We start from the raw sequence: 24197 nt of genomic DNA on the forward strand, positions 1-24197 counted from the left end.
CACACACACACACACACACACACACACACACACACACACACACACACTTATAACCTTCAAGATCAACCATGCACTTCTGCTAGCCAAACCCTGCACCCCAAAGCTCCCCAAACAGCACCACCAACTGGAGAGCAAATGTTTAGACATATGACCTGGGGAAAGGGTGCTACAGAGAAAGACCTTAACAAAGACCAAAGGATTGCTGAACGATTTAATGCTGCTTCCTACTGCTGCCACATTACTCTTCTATCTAGAAAGTTAACTATGGCTTTTCTGTTGTTTATTATTGCTCTCAGACTAAGCTTAGCACAGGCTTGCAAAGTAAATAGATTGGAGCTTTTAGCTTAAGGGTACTCTTTCCCTTTGACTAGGCCACATACAGTTCCAAAACCCTGAGCCATTCTTAATGCAAGGGTTATCAGTCTTGTGTTTATGAACTCAGAGGTCACGGGCTACAAACCCAGATTGGGGAGAAAATGCATCCTAGCCTCAAACTGAAATTTAGCACATCCTCCTATGGGGGAGTTGCCTAGACTGTCCTGTCTTATCAGTTCTTGCTCCATACTGCTCAGCTCCAAAATGAGTCCCATACCCAATGCTCACTTAGTGTCATGGCCATTGGTTATCAGACAGATTATGAGGCTTGAATCTCATGTTTTTATTAAGGGACACATATGATACCCCATTGCTCTATAAATATTTTGAGGGCTGTTTGTCACTATGATTGCCTTCCTTAGCCTATGAATTTTATTTTGAGGACATTAAGAACATTGTTCGAAGGAAATATAAGTATCACAGAAATGCCAAGTATCCACAGCACCCAAACCAGATGAAACGGCAGGTTTTTAGAAGCAGTAATCCAGAGGATGTATGTTTCTAAGATAAACACTTTGCAAACTATGAGAAATTCTAGAAATACAGGGCACATGCATTATAAATAAATAATAAAAAGCTTGGCATGGTGTTGAACACTTGTAATCCCAGAGCTGGGGAGGCAGAGACAGCCGGATCCCTGGTGCTCACTGGCCAGCCGGCCTAGCAAATGCAGTGAGTTTCTGACCCATGAGACATCCTATCTAAAGAAACAAGGCAGGCGATGTAATGAGAAAGAAAGCCTAAGTCGGTCTCTGTTCTCACTATACAGGCAGCATATGTGCTATATACATACAAATACACATATCACACACATACACAAAATACATGTATATGTATTATATATATCTAATGTATAGATATATGCATATATGCATTTTCTACATAATTGTTTTGTTAGCAAAAAAGTATGTGCCAAAGTCACTATAAAAGACTCAAATGGCACCTAATGAGCATTTGAGGGTGTGGTGTCCCACAGAACAGAGATTCACTAATGAAACCCCCAGCTCCCTGCTTTCATCCTGAGAGAATGATGGCTGAGAAGGTGGTAGCTTGCCTGTTCTGTAACTGACTGGGCTGGCTGTGTGTTTTCCCTACAAGCTTGGACCCAAGCCAAGGTAGGGAAGGCACCAGAGAACCTTCTACCCAGTGATGAAGCTGTTTAGGTTGCTGTCCAAAACTCTGACAGATCAAACATGTTAAAACTGCAAAAACTCACCTTGGCCCTGAGCCATGTTCTGTAAACTCTCCCTGTAGACGCCCAGAGCAGCAGCTCCTGCCTCACTTCCTGCACTGCATCCTGCAATGCTCCTAAGAAATGACTTGAATTGAAGACCAGGGCTTCTTGCCTCTCTCTCTGGGATCCAGCCTGTCCCATCTCAGGACAGCACCTCACAAGAACGCCCGTGATGCCATTGTCCAGCTGTAGTTTAGCACAGAACAATAGAACATAGCAAAACACTTCATCCTAGCCACCATGCTCTCTGTCCCCTGACTTTCTGGGGGGAAAAATGAGGCTCAGGCTTGCACACACAAATACCTGCAGTCTTGAGTGTTGATCAACCTCTGTGTCGCTGTGATACAAACATGTAACCGAGAGGGTTACATAGTGTGTCACAGGGTTCTGTCCATGGATGCTTGGCCCCATATACTTGAAAAGACCCTCAGACAGCTGGGGTGGGGGGCGTGCTCACTCTCAGTGGAAAGGAAGCAAAGAGAGAAAAGCCCGGGTTAATATACCTCCAGGCACTCCCCCCCGCCCCCCATTGACCGACTTCTTGCATTTTGGCTTTGTTTTCTAAAGTTTCTGGAAAGTTTCAAATTAGTTCGACAAGCTAGGGAACCAAGAGCCAATATGAGGACTTGTGGTAAGGGGTGGGGATTTCAGATCCAAGCCATCGTAGTCCTGAGAGGCTTGTTGACCATCTGCTCAATCGCAGACAGCACAGCCCTCAGAGCAGGCTGCAGCCACAGCCTCTGCTTGGGATTCAGTCATACTGATGTTTTTCTTGTTTGATTTTTTTACAATTAACTTCTGAGTTCAGGGTCCCCAGTTCATCTGTGTTGTGGTAAAAATAAACTCTTCTGACTTACATTCAAATGGAAATAATTTAGAGGAGTGGGTGACCTCACAGGCTAAGATACAGTATTTTGTGAAAGCATGGCATTGCTGTCAGAGCCTGGGACCCATCACAACAATTCTTGTTACATTAACTATATTCTTAAGGGGTCAGGGAAATAACGGTCTGCACATACAGCTGCTCAGCAGGTTATGCTGAAAACAATCTCCACACTAAACATCAAACTGTCCTCCCTACCTGCTCCCTTCAGACAGGGACCACCAAGGCTCACTGCCCTTTGAGGATTCCACAGGAGTTTTCACTTCTAGCATAATCAACATCATCAGCATCATTATCAACATCATCACCACCACCACCACCACCACCACCACCATCATGATCAAGTCAGGGTCCCATGTAGCCCAGGCTGGTCTCGGTATCTCTATGTAGATGAAAATTACCTTACTCTCTTCATGCTCATGCTTCTGACTCTCAACAGCCATGCTCCACCATGGAAGAAAGGCATGGTGCTAGGGACCAGACTCAGAGTTCTATGCACACTAGACAAGTGCTCTGTCAAGTGCTCTGTCAATCAAGCTCCACCCTAGACCTCCATTTTGTTCTGTTCCTTGTTATAAAGAATGACCCACGAATCAGACACAATGTTCCTTTGTCCGGTGCTGTGTGTCTCTGTGAGGGATCAGCTAACCCACACTCAGTGGGCACCCCCACTCAGTGGGCACCCATCTAGTAGCTATTCAATCATGATAATAAGTGACTACAGACAAAGCAATCCCAGGGACCAGGCCTGATGCCAACTGACCCCACAAGGTGGCTTCTCACGCAGAGGAGGTCCCCGCCAATTTCCTCTGCGCATTTTGAAATTGAACCTGATGTGATTGTATTTCATATTGGTATTCTGCGCACTAATGGGAAACCCAGTTTGCTCTGAAGCGATTTTAGGAATTCGGACTACTGGAAAGGAGCTCCTTCACCTTGAAATGGAGAGTGAGGTCACCTGGGATCTTATTACCATGGTAGGACAATTGGTTCTACCTTCAAGACAAAGATTAAGTGCCCAGCAGCCACCAGCATTTATTGACCAAAATTTAATTTAAAGAAACAAACCTCATCAAAATAGCGGTCGAGAAAACTCCCAGTGCTGCTGCGGTTAGGGTGGCAGGCTAGAGCTGTGCTCTTGTCCCCTGCACTCTCAAAGCATTTAAATTGGGTCCAGGATGTGGCCCGGTTGTTAAAGTGCTTGTGTAGCCCACAGGAGGCCCTGGGTTTGATCCTTAGCACCCATAAACTGAGCCTGGTAGTGCATGGCTCTGGTCCTCATGCTCAGAAGGTAAAGGGGAGGGTCAGTCAGGACTTCAAAATCATCCTCGGATGTAAAGGAAGTTTGACACCAGTTGTGGTTACATGAGACTCTGCCTGAATAACAGTAACCCAGCACTTGGCAGCTCAGTGGGTCCCAAGGAGAAGCTGCTATCTATTCATTAAAATTAGATCTAGAAGTTGAATTTAGCTATAGTCGTGAGCTGCATCTCCTCAAGCATCTGGCTTCTTTCAGCACACTTTGAAGTCGGTCATTGCTCTTTAATTAATTACTAGTTTATTCCTTTTCCAAGTGTTCATGGTTTGTTTATCCACTTATTATTGATGGACTTTGATTATCTCCACTTAAGCACTATTAAGGAAAAGGAAAAGTTACCGAAATAGAAAGAAATTACTGGGGGGGGGGGGGGTTTGGGGGACTGAAACATCAACCAAAGACCATGCATGGACTGAACCTAGGCCCCGTCTGTACACAGATGTTCCAGATGGGCAGCTTGGTCTTCATATGGGTTCCCTAGCAAGGGGAGCAGGGGTTGTTTCTGACAAGGACTCTGTTGCATGCTTTTTGATCACTTTCCCCTGGCAGGGCTGCCTTGCCAGGCCACTGAGGAAAATGATGTACTCAGTTCTGATATGACTTGATGTATTGGGGGAGTCCCCTTTTCTGAGGGGTGGGGAGGAGGATGGAGAAAGAGGAAGGGAGGGTTGGACCAGGAGGAGAGGAGGGGGCTATTATTAGGATGTAAAGTGAATAAATAAATAAATAAATTAATTAATTAAAAAGGAAGAGACCACTGGTTGCCTAGAGTTGGGGTAGACACAAGGACTCAGAACACATAAACAAAAGGGGATTTCTTTATTGAAATGTTATAAAACTGCAGCCATGCCAGAGATAGTGGTTCATGATTGTAATCCACAATATCTGAGTGGCAGAGACAGAAGAACAAGAGATCAAAGGTCAGCATGGGCTATTTAGTGAGTTGCAAGCTAGCTTGGTGTACATAGTGAGTTCCAGGCTAGCCCAGTTTATATAGTGAGATCCTATCTTGAAAGAAAGAAAAAGAGAAAAATGGAAGAAAGAATCTCTGTTTTTCTCTGCCTCTTAATTAAACTGAACAATCAACAACATTTCCCCACACTGGCTCACTGGACTGCAGACTTGGGCTAGTGTCATGGCACGTGATTTATAAGTCAGAGTGGAAAGTGAGGCAGGAATGTAAAGTCCCATGCCCTCAGCACCAACTTCTCACCGTACGAGCACAAATGTCACCCAGAACATCCTTGGACTAGCTGGCACCCATCAGAAAAAAAGACCCCTCTACAAACAACCCCTCGGACCGCATCCACACAAGCAGGAAATGAAGCCAGGCAGGAGAATTCCGCCAAGGTAAGGTTTCCAGATGCTGTGGCCAGGTGGAGCTTTCCACAGTGGGACTGTGGACAAGCTTCCCTCAATGGATCACACAACTTTTGCTTTATTTCTCAACGTCACTTTGAACCTCTGTTCTCTTCTGACTGGATCCCCAGGTCCCCCAGAAGTGAAATACCCAAATGTGTCATTGGCTCCATCCAGATCACTGGAATCCTGGATCAGGGAGTGTGGGGGTGAAACTCACAATGAGGGCTGCTGTAGAGCAACAAGGTATACTGAGCACTAGAAGGACACGAAGGCAGCTGGGCCTGACTGGTGAGGCAGCACTCCTCTCCTTTCTGAGAGAGACCTGGGCTTCTCAGAAGAAATGCAGAATATGTTCTCCATAGCACATGCATATCACGAGCAACACATATCAGGACCCACACATCAGGACCACATGCATCGGGACCAAAACACATCAGGACTGCATGCATCAGGACTGCATGCATCAGGACCCACACATTAGGACCACACACATTAGGACCAACACACATCAGGACAGCACACCTCAGAACAACAGACATCAAGTCCAGTGTGATTGCAAAATGTCACGCTCACCAGCAGACCAAAGAAAGCATCCCCTTCCATTTCGCAGTAAGCTCATACAATAGCTGTAGATAAGAAGCCAATATGAGAATAAAGACTTAGCGATATAGAAACATAGACACAGAAGGAGACATAGACACAGGGGAAAGGACCCAGAATCCCAGATCTCAGGAGGCTGCAGCAGGAGGATTTTGAGCTCATACCCAGCCTGGGATACAGAGTGAGAACTTGCCACAAAAATACAAAGAGGAGATGTCTCAGTCAGTAAAGTGCTCGGTGTAGAAACACAGCAATCTGGGTTTGAGCCCCAGTATTGACTTAAAACAAGCCAGGCAGGGTGGTATGTGCTTTCAGTCCCAGAGCTGGGGAGGAGGTAATGAGTGGACCTTTGAGTTTACTCGCAGTTAGCCTACCTTACCTGGTGAGCTCTGGGCCTCTGAAAGGCTGTGTCTCACAAAAAACAAAGGTGGACAGTGGTTGAGGATGCCCAAGGTTGATTCCGGCCTCCACACATCCATTCATAAAAATGTACCCCTCCCCATTCCTCTCCCACACTTTCTGAAAAGATTTAGAAAGAAAATAAAAAGAAAAATGAGGAAAGAGAAGGAGACCTGGGAATAAATCCAAGCATGGGTAATTAATTGCTCTCATAAGGCACGGATGTACACATGTTCTGAAGAAGCATCAAGTTCAAACACTCACAGGATGACAAACAGCAGCTTTTCAGTCTCCTGTGTGTCACACTGGCCATGACAGAGACTGCAGGCGCTTTGAATAAGGCAGACACTGAAGAGTATTGTCTTGTCTTGGTTGTCTGGCATTCTGTGAAATCCCAATTCCAGAACAATCTATGTCACCCATGAGCCACAGCATGGAAATGTCCATGAAAACCTCGGATGAGCCACATAACACAGTTAAGGTTGATATTAAGTTATCATTTAGGCTACATTTTTTTATGTTGTAGCTCTAGGGAGAAAAAAGTATTTTCTGTTTAGGGCTCCCTGGAGACCTTGTGAGCCTGCAATGGTAGCTTGTGCCCAAACACAGTAACTCACCGTTACCCACCAAAAAATTATACTAAATAATTTAACTCTAAACATAGTTCCTTGCTTGAAAATGGGAGATATTAAACACCAAATATATGGATGTAATAAAAAGGCAATGCATGGGTAAATTAAGGCAAGGCAAGAGTCTCCGCCACAAGCTGTAGAAGGGGACTGAGTGAAAGTCGAGGAGTCGTAACTGCAGCAGCCTGAGGCATAACTTCAAAGAGAGCTGAGCTTATAATTCCCCTTAACTATGGAAGTCCTGTACATGAGTTCCTGTTGTCTCCTTGCCTTGTCTGTTTCTCATAGGCCAATGCAGAAATGCTTGTATCTGCAGGGCCAAAACAAAGGGCTGTGGTAACTAAATCTGAGGCCCTGTCCATTACTGCACCCCAAGTGTCCCCCACCTGAAGAGGCATCTACTATCTTGGATATTTCCAGGTGGTATCTCTACTCACAGACATGGTGTCTCTTGCCCTCAAATGACACTCGCATATGGAGCTCTGTACATGAAGTGATGATAAGTAATAAGGTAAGGGCTGGGGAAACAGGTCACTCTGGAAAGCACTTGACCCCAGAGCATGAAGACCTAGAGTTATTGATCCCTAGAACCAATGTAAAAGATCTGAGGTGCTTACTGGCTGGTAGAGCCAAGTGTCTCCCTGGGACAAATTGGTCAGCCAACCTAGCCTGCTGGGTGACCCAAGTTCCAATGAGAGATTGTATCTCAAAAACTAAGGTAAAAGGAGATGGAGAGGTGGCTCAGAGAGCATGTGCTGTTAGCACCCAGGTCCTAGCACCCAACTGGTGACTAACAACTGTCTGCAACTCCAGTTCCCAGTGAGCTGACATCCTCTTTTGTCCTTTGAAGACACTGAACACACATTTGTGCATGTGGGAAACACTCACAGATGTAATTAAAAAAATAAGGCAATGGGGCCCTGAGGAATGATACTCAATGTTAATCTCTGACCCCTACCTACACATATGTGTACATGCACTTGACACACATGAAGACATGCATACATGTAGGTCTACAGAAATATATGAACACATGGAAGAAAAGAGGTAATGCTTTATATGGCTGTGCTGGCTAGTTTTATATCAAGTTGAGTCAGACTCTCAATGGAGAGAATACCTCCATCAGATTGGCTTGTGGACAAGTCTGTGGGGCATTGTCTTGGTTGATGACTGATGTGGGGAAGCCCAGCCCACTGTGGGCAGTGCCACCCCTGGCCTGGTGGTCCTAGGCGCTACAAGAAAGCAGGTTGAACAAGCCATGAGGAGCAATCCAGTAAGCAGCACTCTTCCATGGCCTCTACATCACCTCGTGCCTCCATTTTCCTGCCTTAACTTCCCTGGTTAGTGGACCATAAACTGTAAGCTCAAATAACCCTTTCCTCTCCAGGTTGTTTTTGGTCTTGGTGTTTTATCACAGCAATCTAGTGCTGACTATGATAATGTCATTATTCAAATTTGCTCTTCTTCAAAATCACACTTTCAAGTGAACTGGGTGTTGATAAACATGAGACTAGGCCACCTCTCACCATTGATGACAGACATACCTCTTAACTCAGTTGCTCTCTGATGAACATGTCGCCAGTCTAATTTTTTGCTATTTCCAAAAGGCACTATTGTGAACATGACCCCTGTCTCTCCCACCTACATCTGTAGCAGACACAGCCAGTGCCACCACTGCAGGGCTGTGTGGCGTTGAGTCACAGACCTCTACACAAACATCTCCAGTGGACAGACCCTCTCACAGGTCTCCAGTAATACACAAAACATCACCACTGCCCTCATCACAGGAAAACCCATTTTATTGTTTCCATCCCTTCTCTCCCGATATACACAGGAATCACGCCATCGGGAGCATAGGAAACAACTGTGCCATGCTATGGTGCTTGGACCCTAAAGCAGAACCCACTAAACATACTTGGCTGGGAAGGCTCCTGGTGGACTCTGAGTGTAAACAGATGGAAACAGCACCATCCTTGCTCAACACAGGTGTCTTAGTTAGGGTTTCTATTGCTGTGAAGAGACACCATGACCGCAGCAACTCTCATAAAGGAAAGCATTTAATTGGGGATGGATTACAGTTCAGGGGTTTAGTCTGTCATGGTGGGAAGCATGGTGTCATGCAGGCAGACATGGTGCTGAAGAGGTAGCTGAGAGTTCCACATCTGGATCCATAGGCTGCAGGAAGAGACAATGAGCCACTAGACATGGCTTGACCTTCTGAAACCTCAAAGTCTGTCCCACTTCCTACAATAAAGCCACACCTACTCCAACAAGGCCACACCACCTACTAGCACCACCCCCTAAAGACCTGTGGGGGCCATTTTTATTCAAACCACCATGACAGGCTTTATGCACTGTTCACCTTGGAGAATTTAAATTCAGACTAAAAAGAAAAGATGCAGCCTGAAGAATTTGAGTATAAGGACAACACTATTCTTGCAAGCATGCTCAATGCATAGTCCTCACGGTTGCTTCCATGTGTGTGCACACCTGATGTTTTCAGGTCTCAAGACAGTACGAAGAAGAGAGCAGAGAGTTCCCTTAGGAGAACCACATAACAACATGAGAATGAAATTCGGTATTTCCTGACTTGTATACTTCATGTGTCCCCTGCCCTCCTCTCTTTCCTATTCATGCTACTCATATACTTCTGGGTTTGGGGTCATCTACTAGAGCATGCTCAGCCTACAAGGGGTCAAATACTTAAAGGAATAACAGACTCTTTCCTATCAGCCATCAAGAGCCAGTTAGTCCTCAGTTGAGGTAGGGGCTCAGGAACCCCTCCCCACTCCATGTTGGGATGTTGACTGGTTCCATCTTTTGCAGACAGCCACAGCTGCCAGGAGTTCATGAGAGCAGCTTCCTTTCATGTCTAAAAGTCAGTTTCTCTCTGGTCCTCTCCAACCTCTGGCTCTAAAATCATTCTCCCCTCTTCCATAAAGTTCCCGGAGCTTTTGGGGGAAGAGTATGGTACAGATGTCCCATTTGTGGGCGAGGATTCCACTGACACTTATTCTCTGCACTTTGATCAGTTGCAAGCTTCTCCATTAGCCACCTTCCATAATGCAAAGAAACTTCTCTGATGGGGACTGAAAGCTTTACTGATCTACAGATAGAATATATGAATTTAAATGGCAACTTAATTTATACTCAAAATGGCAAATTAAATGAATTTTATACTACATCCACTGAGCAGAATAATTGTAGATGGTTAACCTCTGGAGCCTTGAGCTACGTACGCTACTGCCACCATTTTAAACTGTACCTTCAAAGATTTTTTTATTGCATTCACAGAGCACCATGGCTGCCTCCAACACCCGAGGATAGAATAATCTAATCATATTAATCTAATTAATCTAATCTAATAGAATCACTTCAACTCAGAAAGTTCCAAGACCTACCCAACTGTATCACACATTTTTCTCTACTGAGTAATATTTCACCTTCAGGATATGCCACGTTCTATTTATCCCACCTTTGGGTTTTAGATTAAGAGTGATTTCCAGCTCTTGATTAGCATAGTGCCCAGCTCTAGGAACATGAACATGCACATGTTCCTTGTAGATTCTTGATTTCTGCTCTTGTGGCACCTGTTTAACAGAGGAGTTGTCAACCCTAATTGTCACTCTGTGTGCCGAAACACGTCACTACTGTCATTTTTTCTTGTCATTTTTACACTGAAGTGTGATCAGTTCCCAGGGATTTCTCTTTGTTATTTTTATACATTTATCATTCCCTTTCTTCAAGTTTCTATCTCCCGGTGCTCTTTATTCCACTACAATGGTTTTGCTTCCTGTAGAAGTCATTCTAGCAAGTGATTTCTTTTCTTTTTTTAATCTTTTAACATCCTCTTGACCTGCAGAAGTTTTTTTCTTCCTGCAGGCTTGAGTTGTCTTTGTGACATGGTGCCTGGTTTGAATTGTTGGGGTCTGTTCTTATTTCTTTCTGGCAGTCATAATTCCTCTGCATCTGTGCATGCATGTGCACATGCTCCTGATATGTTTTGTGCCCTGGACTTTACTCATATTCTGCTCCATTATTAAAGAAAAAAAAAAGGTACAACTGAGATCGGCTGACTCTGGTCTTCCCCAGAGTGTATTTAGAGAGCGTTCCCTGAGTTTTGAGTCCAGTGCTCATGTGGGTTTCCATGGTAATGTGACAAGTGATGGCAAGGATGAATGGCAGGACTGCTCAGCACATGTAACCATCCACTGGAATTCCCACCACGTTTCTTCTTTGTAAATTACTGAGATGCTTGCTGGTCACTGCGCCACCCATGTAACTCCTGTGTGTCAGGTAGAACACAGATTCTGAATTGGGACATTGTCTAGTTTCTGACTCTTCTTGGCTGCCTGCCATAGCCATGTTATTCTTTCTGATGAGTGAAAGAGATGGAGGTTGGCAGAAGTTTTCAGGAAGGCTGTGCTGGCTAAGAAGGTTCTTTCCTGTCACTCTGACTTGATCTACCATGCTGAGGCAATGTTTGGCACTCCTGTGGCTATTTTAATCTATGGGGATATAAGCCAGCAGTTCTCAATCTGTGGGTCATGACCCCTCTGTGGGTCAAATGGCTCTTTCACAAGAGTCACCTAAGACAATTGGAAAACACAGATATTTGCAAAAAAAAAATTATGTTTGGGGGGCACTACAACATGAGGAACTGTATTAAAGGGTCACGGCATTAGGAAGGTTGGGGACCGCTGATATAAGCTGTGAGGGAATATAGTGTGTGAGCATAGTAGGTGCCTGGGAACCTAACAGTACCAGGAGGTGCACGTCTGTTCTGGGTGGCCTTCTTTGCTCCTGTTATGTGACTAAGAAATGAATGTCTAGCTTATTCAAGCCTTTCTTATTAGGTTTAAGAAAACTAAACAATCTTATTTAATTGTCTTGCTTAGTTTTATTGCCAACTTGATGCAAGCCTAGAGTCATCCAGAAAGAGGGAACCTCAAGTGAAAAATTGCATTAATCAGATTGTATGGTGGGCATAAGTGGGAGGGATTATATCAATTGATGATTGATGTAGGAGGGTCCAGGCCACTGAGAACATTGTCATTCCCTAGGCAGCTGCATTCTGGGCTGTATAAGAAAGCTAGCTTCACAGAGTTGGAGAATGAACCAGCAAGTGTCCTCCTCCATAGCTTCTGCATCATGTTCCTGCTTGAGTTCCTGTCCCAGCTTCCCTCAGTTCTGGTCTGTGACCTGGGAAGTGTTAGCCAGATAAATCTTTTCCTCCCCAATTTGCTTTTGGTCATGGTGTTTATCACAGAAAACTAGAACATTAATCTTAACAAACAATTTGATATGTATCTGTCAGGCCTCACTTTAGTGTAGCTTCATGAATTCAACCACAGCTATCTGTATCTAAAATACAAATTAAGTATCAATTACCTCTTTTTTGCAGCTCATTCTATTACTTAAAATATATTTGTTTTAAAATGAAACACATTACCTATAGTAAGTGGAAAATCAGTTCTGCCTGGAATAAGTAGAAGATCATTCAGAGCAAGATTGAATCCTTGTGATGCATGCCTGCCTGCCTTCCTGCCTATAAGATGTCAAGAAATCAAGGCTTCAAAAACACACAGTCTCCCAGGACAAGAAAGCTGGCTGAGCATGAGACACCTTTCTGGGGTGGAGCTGTGCTGGGGAGAACTCAGAAGTATGCAGGCTGGTATCGCTGAAGTTTATTCAAACTTAAGTCTGTATGCCAAGAACATCATTTGCAGATCTGCCATGGGGACCTCTGGAAAACCCCCATCCTTCAGGCTTTATACATATTTATCTAAGTTGGTGCCTGGCCAGCGAGATTCTGAAAATGTAGACTGGGATCTGGGGGCAAAGAGCAATTAGCTATTCTGCCGTGGTTTGCGGATCCACGAAGGCAAATCAAAGCAGATCTGATCGCCGAGATAATAGCAGTGAGATGAGACTCTCGGCAAACAAACTTCTTCAAACAAGGAATATGAACTTGAAGCAGATAAGAGATCTTCACTAACTCCCGCTGAGTTCATCGCTGATACGAAAGTGGCTCCTTACCCATGAAATTGCACCTGTCACAGCGACTTCACTTCATTAAGGCGGCTTCCTGATCCGAGCAAGATTATCAGCAACACACAATCTATGACTCTCCAGCTAATGAAGACTGCCTCTCGTGAGCTCCCACAGCTGAGCTCAGAGTTTTAAGATAACCGAGAAATGGCGGGAGAGAAAGAAGGCTGTATAAAGCAAAACAGCCCCTCAAGCCAAACCTACCAACATTATTAAAGCATCAACTAAATGATTTTCTGATTTCTGATTTTTCTGATTATCCTCGAGGGGGGGGAAAAAAGGACCACCTGAAATAATGGACCAAGGTTTTCTCTTTATTCTACTCTGTGAAGATAGAAGTATGAAATGAAAGGTTTTGAAGGGGGTCAGGGATAACTATTCAAGATGCTAATATGTGGTACCTAATAAAACTATTTTCATTATGTACATTTTGCTAAGTAGAAAACAGACACAGGGTGAATAAAACAAATTCCATGCAGATGTTTCACTGCAAAAATTAATTTACATCCAGCCTTTCCTGGCTCCCCAGCTCTGCCTGCAGAAAACCCAGGTGTCAATCTTCTCTGGAGTTTTTCTGGGACAGCATCCACTAAGACAAATATCCTTCTATGTTTTTCTTGAGTAGACTTCTTTTCACTCATAACAGACTACTTCACAAGTGTGTGTTTAGAATTGAATCCTAATGTTAGTAGAGACAGTTTCATTCCAGACTTCATTAACTGAGCAATTATAGGCATCCTCCTGTGTACCGGGCACTTGCTTGGAGGCTGGGGACACCGCTCCAAGGAAGACGTGATTCTGACACCAAAGGAACTTCTGGTCTAGGCTTCTTCATGAAGTTCAGTCGGCCGACCTGTCACATGAGCAACCTGAACTGTTGGTGTCCTATGGACAGTGCACATTATCAAATTGCACACATGTGTCCCTAGCACATTATAAACGGATGTTTGATATACTGAGTCCTCACACTTACATAAGGCACTGCATACAGAGGCTCATGCACTCGTACATTTTCATTATCTGTCTGCATAAATATGAATCAAGCATGGGACAAGAAAAGGTCTCCAAATGGGTCGCATCATGATGCCATATCCTTCAGAGAAAAACACCTGGGTAGTCTATCCAGAGTCTTGTTTCTTAACGGACAGAGGCGCAGGATAAGAACTGACTGTTCCACACATTAGAGTGCTTACAGGTGGCCTGGACTTGTGGTGTACCAGAAGGCCTGAGTTGTCAGAGCCAGAGCAGAGCTGCTTGTACGTTGAGGTGAGGGGCTACCCTCAAAGTGTGCTACTCTTTCCTTCTGTGTCCAAGATAAACTCAGCAAATTGTTACTGAGAATATTCAAAGCATAAAGACAATAAGAAATAACTTATGGTGGCTCAAATCCCTTTGCATCCATGAGCAGCATTACTGTTACTTTCAATGAGTCATGAGAGACAGTGAACAATGGCACAAGAAAAATTGAAGTACATTATCTGGGATCTTTTCCCCCACTTGTCTCTCCTCTTGTGGTAGAGAATAAAAACATTCACCAACCACATCATTTAGCCATCCATTTATCCATCATCCATTCATGGTTCCGCTCATTTAGCCATTTGTCTATCTACCAGTCAGCCATCCATTCATCCTTTCGTTCTGTCATCCAGCCATGCATGCATCATCATAACATTCAGAGATATCTTATTCATCTACTATCATTCATCATTCATCCACCATCCATCCATCCATCCATCCGTCCATCCTTCATCCTTTATCTATCATCTATCTACCTACATATGTATCATTTACTTTTCTTGTGGCTGTGGCCAAATGCCCCATAAGATGCACCTTAAGGGAAGAAGGATTTCTTTTGACTCATAACTTAAGTAGAGATCCAGTCCATCTCAGCAGAGAAGGAAAGAGTGTGAGGTGGGGCTGGGAATGGCAGCAACATACCTTTAACCCCAGCACTCGGGAGCAGAGGCAGGCAGATCTCTGAGTTGGAGGCCAGCCTGGTCTATAGAATAAGTTCCAGGTGAGCCAGGGTTGCACACAGAAACCCTGTCTCAAAAAAACCTCAAATAAACAAAAAAGGAGTGTGAGGTAAGTGGTCACATTGTATCTGCAGTTAGGAAGCATAGGACAGGAAACAGAGCCTCAAGGCCCACCCCTAGTGATCTACTTCCTCTCACAACCTCCCAAATCAGGCTACCAGTCGAAGACTTTGTATGCAACTAAGAAAGCCTATGGTGGAGCACTGCACATTCAAATCACAATACCATGTATCCGTTCACCCATCTATCAAAACAAACTTCCATATCCAAATCACTCTGTTCGTCACTATCCATGTTTACAAGCATCTGTTTATCCATCTTCATATTTGTTGACTACCTGACACAAAGTCACCTTTGTGTCATGACATTGGTGCTCTTTTTGCAAATAGGATCTCTTTTGTGGGTACACTGCGCTGAGGCTATATATAAGACCAAGAAGTTCCTTTGTGTGACCCACTCCTACCTTTCAATCATCCAGGGCAGAACTCAAACACTGACTTCCTCTTTTCTTCTCATTTTTTTTTTCCATTCAGAAAAAAAGAAGGGCACATACAAGAGCTGCTTTGGGTGACCCAGATTCTCCCCCAGTTAACATCAGGTAAAGGAGCACAGAGAGGAAATTGAAGCCAAGCTACCCCTAAATTGGTTTCAAGTGCTTTTGTTAATGAACCAAGGGGGTAAGGGCTAAAACAAGACAGTAATAGCCACAAAGCAAGATTCATCACTTTCATATCATGGGAAATAAATGTATTTTCCAAATACTTGAGTTTTGAAATTTAAAACTGCATTCCAGGAACAATGGGCTACCTTCCTCAATTCATCCTTTGAGTTTTGCTCAATTTTTCAGTAATACGAAGAACCAGAAGAAACCTAAAAGTGACAAGGAAAATGTATGTGACTAGACTAGGAATTCTCTGAAGCCACAAATGAGGTTCCGGGAGAGAGGAATAAATCAAGAATTCCTAAGTCTCCAAGCCGTTCTTTGCCCAGCTGTGAATTGCCTGTTTCTAATTTGGTGGCTATCAGAGGCAGATCCGGGGTTTTAATTTCTCCCTAGGGTGATTCACGATTGCCTGTAATTCCGCAGCAGGTGGCTCACTGTTCCATCAGAAAGCGACCCCCCCAACTCTGTGCACAAATACAATCACATTCCTTACGTTGACATTAGTACTGTAAGTGGGCTGTACACCCTGCCTGTAAAAGAATGAGTGCTCCTGTGTTTAACACATGCAGAAATACGTTGTAAGAGATACCCCACAATTCTGACACTTCTGATGTGAATTATAAAGAAGTGACAACTTCAGTTACTGTTGGATGCCACTGCATGGAGAGGTCCTTGCAGGTCATAGAGTCCCCGTGGTCCTATGTGGGTCCACTGTGAACAGTACCTGACTGGTGGAAGACGCCACCCGTTTTACCTTGAGCCACTAATGACAGACAGCACACACTAAATACAAGCTGGAGTCAGTTAGCAAAGCTGGGAGCAATAGGAAGCCACCTTGCAGAGAATCTGAGTGCAACACAGGCCAGGTGGGACCTACCTCTTGTCTGAGCCAGCCGATTTCTTCTGACAAATGATGACAGCTGGTGCATACTTTCCAGTGTACTCTGAGCTCTGCTTGACATCCCAGATGGAAGGGCTGCTGGCTCTCACCCCAACGATGCTCACTCCTTTCTTAACCTTGGCCCTGTTGGAGACAGGAAGTGTATGTCTGAGACAGCCCTGGGGAAGTCCCCAGGTCCAGGTCAGCAGTGGTGCCGGAAACATGGTGAGCATTTGCACATTGTGGCTTTGCAGGTATGAACTCATGGGGAATTGGATTTAAACACAAATTGGTAACCACCTCCCTATCCATCTGTCCTAGCTCCCCTCCCCTTCAGTTATCTCCACTTCTACAGAAGGAGCTAGTAAAATGTACTGGCCTTCAGCAAACATCTGTCACATACAGAAATAGGATGTCTCTATTAATTAAAATACCGCACACAAAACAACAACAACAAAAAACCCTACCTGAAATTCCTCATAGTGAGCAAACTAAATGGGCAATGGATGTGAGGCAAACATGCAGAGATAGCATTCATAATAAGGGAGCGCCCGCAGGAACAGGTTCCTCAGCAGCAGACTGTATGAACACCCAGCACTACATCTCATTTTCCCAGCAGCGTCTGGGTTCTGTGTTTGAATTCCACACAGGAAGACTGAGGCTCAGACAGGTGAGCAGATATTCATGGGTCCCTGCACATAGAGACATTGGGCTGAACAGGACTAGCCAACTTCCATGTCTCTTGTTCCTTCCTGACATTCTTATCATCTGCATCCCCAGAACCACAGCTTCCATCATCATCATGATCATCATGGTCATCATCACTGTTGTCGTCATCTTCATCATTATAAGCCCCACCATCATCATCACCACTCCAACTTCTGTCATCATCTTCCTTCCTCCTCATCACCACAACTCTATCATCATGATCATCATAACAAACTTCCCTTCATAATCATCTCCACCATATTCTTCACCATTATCATCACTCCAATCCTGATCATCATCATCACCACCACAACCTCTGTTCTTCATCACCATTACCACAAGGTCTATTTTGACCATCTTGTCCATCACTACAACCCCATCATCATCGCCACAATCCCCATCTTCTTCTTCACCAGCACCACCACCACAAATTCCTCTTCAACAGCATTGCCACCACATCAATATAACTCCCACCTTCATCCCCATCATCATCATCACATCCATCTTTATCACCATCACCACAACCTCCATCTCTTTCATCATTATCACCATCTCCATCTTCTTCTTAATCATCATCATAACCCTCTGTACTATGGATTACTTGCTACCAAGTAATCCATTCATTATAATTCTATATCATTTTATCCTCAAAATGTCAGTTGCCATGGGAAATCTTGTTTCTCTAGTGGCTCCAAAGTAGAGGAACAGGCCTTGAGCTGCCAGTAGTGAAGGGACTCTGGCCAGCTGGGGCATGGTAAGCATGGCTCTGGCAGCCCTTGCCCTTCTCCTCCATTCTCTCTGCCTTGCTAAAAACTGTTAGATTATGTTCCTAAAGCTAGCCACCAAAATCTATTCCTTTATTTGGAATAGATTTCCTCCTCCTGAGTCTGACTAACCAAGGTTCAGCTATCAAAATCTTGAACTCCATCAATCGAAAGCCTTCTTTGGCTCACCTAATTAACATGTTCAATTAAAATTAAACACCTGCCCCTAACAGGGAGTATTCCCCTTTCCTTTTATAAACTTCCATTTTCCTATAGCCATGCCTATCTCTTCTCTATTCAGAGGCAGTCCTTATCTTCTAGGACAAATACCCCTTCTCCTGCTCTCTTCCTCCCTTCCCCTTCTCCGTCATCCTCTATCTCCTGTCTTTGTCTCTTATTCCCTGCCCTTTGTCCCTTGGTGGCAAATAAATCTTCCTTGTGCCAAAAACGTGGTCTTGGGATGTCCTGGGACAATACTTTTCCTTTCAGACAGGAGAACACTCTGGATTCTCCTTCTATCACTCTGAACTCCTGCTATTGATCTGATAAAACTGATTGCATTCTCTTTCTCTGCCACTCAATGCTGGTTCGTTTGAGATAATGCTACCCATTATCTCATGATTTAGCCAAGGAAACATTCACCAAGGCAGTTCACCTCCCATCTGAGACATTTGTCACCTCTCCCTCTTTTCCCTTCCTCCATCATGGAAGAGTGCCATGTGGTCTCATGGTCTTTGCTGCAAAGTATAAATACCCCTGCCCTTACACAGAAGCTGGATGAGGGAGCAAAACAGAGGCCCTCTTTGCATGCATGCCCTCGTTTCTTTCTAAGAAATTTCAAAAGAAAAAGCCTCCATGCAATGGGAAGTCTGTGGCAAAAGGACGACATAGTAATTTTCACAGTTTGACTTACAAATTGCCTTGTAGATTTGAAGAAATCATGTGTACCACTGTGTCTTCCCGTTCTTATTCCTTGGGGAGAATATAAAAGGCTTAGAGTCAAAAGTACCTAGGGATGCTTGGAGGCTTTGATTCTCCTGGGGAGGAGATGGAGAGACTAACAGCAGTCTGTGTCACATGTTCTGTGTTATACCCATGTGATCAGAAAAGGAGCCCCCAGTTCCTGTCTGTACCTCTGAAATCTTCACAGTTAGAGGCAACGGAACACTCCAAGGAATGGGGCATACAAGAAAATAGAGTCATGCCTGTCCTTAACTGTTACTACTTCTGTTGTGAACAGTTTTACACACACTGTGCAGGAGAGGGGGTGAGGTGGCTGTGTTCCTGAAAGGCCAACAGAATGACTGGCAGTGGCACTGAGGCTAGGATTCTGGGTAAGCTCCCACCATTTCCTAGCCGAGCTTGCACTACGCAGAAAACATGATTCACGTCTAGCACCTGGTAGCCTAGAGGGGCTAGGAATGTTGGCAACAAGCCCTACAGAGCACCACATGATCAGTCCTCAGTAGAATCCAGCACTCCTGTGCTGAGAAAAGCTTCTTCCCTCAGTGGACAATACTGTACACATGTTGTCACAGCCATTTGCTTGGGGGAGCTGGAGTCATGCTGTGTGGTTTCACAGGAAGAGGATTCTGGGAGGTTGTGTCCTTTTCCCCTCTGTTCACTGGAATTTGTGTGCTTCTCAAGGTGTGAAGCTGAGCAGCACACATGTCTACAGGGTAAGCCCTTTGAGTCTTCCTAGTGACTTGTTGGACCTGGAGATGGCCTTGAGGACTAATAGTTTCCCACTGAAAGTCTACACTTCCCAGAACCCCCTTGTGAACTATGGGAGTCAATTCTACTCCTATAAAGCTTACAGCCATCTTCTTCCTGTGGGAATTTTCCCTCATCCACCCACACGACATAAGATTAGGCTCATCCAAGCATGTGGGTGAGAACTGAAATGACCCCCTCCCTGTGTTTCAGTCAATAAACAGAGTCCTATCTAGAGGTTAGACTCCCTTGCCCTCCTCCTTGGCCATTTCTGCCTCTCTTAATCCACCCCCAATAATATATCATGGATAACTCCCGCCATACACATACTAATCTGCAAGAACAGGGGGAGTCGACCACTTATGGATAGTCCTGGGTGCTAACACCAGAAGTTTTAGAAATGTATTTTAGTATACCGCACTACGTCCATCGGGGGGAGGGCAGATATGAACATGCTTTGTGGGAGTTTTGTTCTTTTGGTGTTGGGATGGGACCCAGGGCCTTATGCATACCTGACAAACACTCTCTCACCAAGTGACAACCTCAGCAACAATACCATGTTTTGTATTTCAGAAAATGACTACGGTAGCAGACTTCTGGGAGGCATCATCTATAAACGTGAGGTTTTATGTACAAGCCTCAAGTCCAGCTAGCCTGGGTGCTCAGGAGAGACTTCTGGCCAAGTAAGTTTGGGCTCCTGCTCTGTAGAAACTCAGCTAAATTACTGGTGTACCAGCCAGAGGGTGAAGGGGCTAGGGAGATGGCTCAGTGCAGAAAGTACTTGCTGAGCAAGTGTGAGTTTGATCCATAGCACTAACATAAAAGCTGGGCACAGAGGAGAGCGCTTATACTCCCAGTGTTGAGGAAGAGACCGGAAGCTCACAGGGCCTTGCTTGCCAGCCAGTCTAGACAAATCAGTGAGTCCCGGCTCTCTATGAGAGATCCTATTTCAACAACAGGGTGAAATAACTGAAGATCCCTTGAGATCAGCCCGCAGCCTCCACATACACCTGTTGGGTGCTGCACACACACACACACAGATCTACTAGTGTAAAACTCCATTCACCATGGACAGCTGTCCTTTCTAGATATGTTAGAATGGATTATAGAGGCTGTCCTAATTACTAAGCACTGGAATTTTATTGAATCAGATTTGTTTAAAATAAATAGGTCATCAGCCTGGCTTTGGCAATCGTTTTTATTATCATCTGGAAGGTACTGGTACATAGGCCTTTACTGACATAAGGCTTATCGCCCTAAGTAGGTCATTTAGAATTTGGATGATTTTCTCAGTGAGTGTTTTCATGCTCTTGTTTTTGTTTTTAATGAACAGGGCTATTCATTTAACCCTTAAATTACTTGAAGTTTTCTATAGCCGAGTGGTTTTGAAGAAGAAATTCTAAAATTTGCCGTAGAACACTAGAGTTTCCTGAGGAAACACACATACACACACACACAGATGGTGCACCTGACACGGAGTGGGAAGGAGATGTTTTCCCGGTGGAGGCCCACACCATGTGTGAGTGTCACGTACAAACACCTGCCAGGTTGGCTGCCAGCTCCTTGGAGATGGATCTGTAGTGTTTACAGAACATGGCGAACCCAAGTTAATCATTCGGAAACGTTTCCTTTCAGAGTTACAAGTGGCGGCTTGTGGAAGCCCGTGGCAGGCAGTTCTTAGAAGCTGTGGAGACTGGCTTCACTGGGTCTGAACCAAATGCTAGTTCCTTCTTTGTTTATGACAAGCAGGTTCCTTACAGTCATTAATGGAAGTTTATAACCCACTCGTGGTTCCATAAATACAGGTTACCCTGACAGCCTCATTACCAGAGATAAACACAGCACTTGAATTCTGAAGGCATTTTATCGTAGATTTACATTTAATACACATCCACCATGGTGAAAGCAGGAAAGCCATCATTTTCCCCGGAGCATACCCATGCAGTGTAGGCTGATACGGACAGGACCTTGGGGTTAGGAGACAGTGTGCTTTTAAAATAGAACAGAGCACGCTGTAAAGACTGACATGCGTGCTATGCATGACGTTTATATTATGTTTACAGCATATGCACAGTGTTCACTCACACTGCCCCAGGCACAGGATTCAGGAACTTAACTGAAATAGCCAGGAATAGCTGGCCTCAAAGCTCTGCTTCCCCAGTGACACACTTCCTCTAACTATCTCCTCCATTAAGCACACCTCCTTATAGTTTCATTTCCTATGGCCAAACATTCAAACACACGAATCTATGGGGATCATAGCTATTCAAACCACCATAATAACAACCTGTCCAAAAGCCCTCTCCTTTCCTCCCACCTCGCTTCTTTCACTCTAGTCCCTGACATTAACATATGCAAATTAAATGCTCATTAGCATATGCAAATGATACAGTCCCTTGAGGTCAACAGATGCAAATAGTCCTCTAGTATTAACACATATAAACTACCCCCTAATATTAACCTATGCAGGTTGTCCCTTGCATTAACATACGCAAATGAGCCTGTGGCCTTGACATAGGCAAATGATCTCCTAGCACTACCATATGCAACAGGCTCCAGGCATTAGCATATGCAAATGACCCCTGCATTAATATGTACAAATGGCCCCTGTCATTCACATATACAAATTCACCTGACATTAACTTATGCAAATAATTCTGAATCTAGCTCTCCCAGGCTGTCCTTTGGACTATGAAATGGCGGCCACCCTCCCATTTGGTGCCTTTTAAAACTAGACAAGAGGTGCTTCATCTGCTATAAGGCTGACTGAGGTGCTCTGATACCCCTAAAACAGGCTTGCTTTGAAAAAAGACATTGCGCTTCTCTGATGGAGCAGCTCACAGCTGTTGTGGGATGGTTGTGGGATGGCTCTCATCCTCTCAGATACTCCAGGGTCAATGCAGATCATGGTCCTGCTGTTTCCAGCCCTTGTTTTGCAGCACCTGTGTCCTGAGCACCCCAGCCACTGAGAAGAAGGAAGGGGCAAAGAACAGGGCAGGGCGGGCATGCGGCTGTGCTAACTCAGGTGCACTCACAGTCTATGGAAGACATTAACTGTCTTGGCCACATACAGTTAGAGGAGAGGTGCAAAGGCTTCTGGGAATCCAGCCCCCACCTGGACCTGCCAGATGGGTGACTTGCATTCCTGCCTCAGTTAAATGTCTTGCATCCTAGAGACACTGGGCAGCACTAAATCCCCTTGTACCGCTGCACACAAGCCCACTGCCACAGAGAAGCTCCACCCGAACAGCTGCCAGTGGGCACTCAGCACAGGCACATTTATGAACGGTTTGACACTTGGATTATCAAAAGTGCCTGTGTGCACAATAAGAGGTACAAAAAACGGAAGTTAGAAGTGATGAAAGAAAAATAAATTGGGCTCAAAAGGAGAAATTTGAATATTTTTATTCCTTGTGAGATTTATTTAAAATTTGTGAGTGCAGATATATGTGTCAGAGGAGGAGGAGGAAGCAAAGAAATTGAAAGAGAAAATTGAGACAAAGTAAAAGGCAGGAGGGGAAGTGGCCTGGCGGTGGGGGAAAAGACTTTTGGAAAAGTTTAGTACGCACAGAGTTCAGAGTATGAGAGGGAAATCTTTTGTGGCCTGTAAGTACAGTATATGTGTCCAAAAGACTATTCCGGAAGTAGAAACTGACACTGGCCAAACACCCTAACATTGTCCATAATTCACAACCTGCTCGAGGATTCTCTAGAATCTGAGAATGGGAGGAAGGAATGGGCCTCCAAGCTGCCTCCAGTACAAGAGGGAAGGCTTGCAGGGAGCATCCTTTCATGAGATCTGAAGACTAAAAACTTTGCTAGAGCCTCATCTCCCAGAACACCAAGTCCTGCTAAGCCAGCACTCTCACCCACAGTTGCATGAGGCTCTCTCTGTCTGCAGAGCGGCACAGAGATGGCTCGCAGCTGGACACCAAACAGGGATGAATGCTGTACAGACCTTGTAATCAATACTGGAGAACACACTTCCACCCCTCAGCTCAAAGACTACTAGATACTGTGCTGGATTTTGGAAATATTTCCCATTTCTTGTTTTCTCTTATTAACTGTGGCCAAGAATAAAACAATTTCCATTTTCTATGGTATGGCAACCAGGTACCCTGTTGGTAATCACTCGGTCAAGTCCACACACCATACAGTGTTCAGTCCTAGCCCTGTGTCAGTATTTTACTTGTAAACGGGCATGAACCTCCCCAGATATCACTGTCTATTCTGTGAGAGCCATGCCCTCATGTTCCCATGTTCCCTTGGAGTGACATCGACCCAGACCTTAAATCACCTTAAATCCCAATTATAGTCTTTGCTAAGCCTCCTCTATCCTGACTTCAAGGTTGTGGTGGTTTGAATGATATATTTCCCAAACAGTCTCGGGTAATTGGCACTTTTGGGGAGGTTACAGGACCGTTAGAAGGTAGAGCCTGGTTGGAGAAAGTTTCCTTTGGGGGTGGGGGATAGACCTTTGTTGGAAGAAGAATTTCACTCAGGGGGCGGGGGGAGAAGAGGGGAGTGTTGAGAGTTGAGAGCATATAGCCTTCCAGTTTGATCTCCTGTTTTCTGTGTGTG

At 44.7% G+C, this 24197-nt stretch overlaps 1 protein-coding gene across 1 annotated transcript in view; it reads right to left on the reverse strand.

Annotated features, from left to right (window-relative positions):
* Tmem132d (transmembrane protein 132D) overlaps positions 1 to 24197 on the reverse strand; it is a 611289-nt gene that overhangs the window by 323256 nt on the left and 263836 nt on the right. Inside the window, exon 3 of the mRNA XM_055606466.1 lies at positions 16429 to 16575. Within this exon, the coding sequence (XP_055462441.1) occupies positions 16429 to 16575 (147 nt within the window). The remainder of the gene's footprint in view (positions 1 to 16428; positions 16576 to 24197) is intronic.

Source organism: Psammomys obesus, unplaced genomic scaffold (genome assembly GCF_907164565.1).
Source record: "Psammomys obesus unplaced genomic scaffold, mPsaObe1.curated_primary_1811, whole genome shotgun sequence".
Lineage (NCBI taxonomy): Eukaryota > Metazoa > Chordata > Mammalia > Rodentia > Muridae > Psammomys > Psammomys obesus.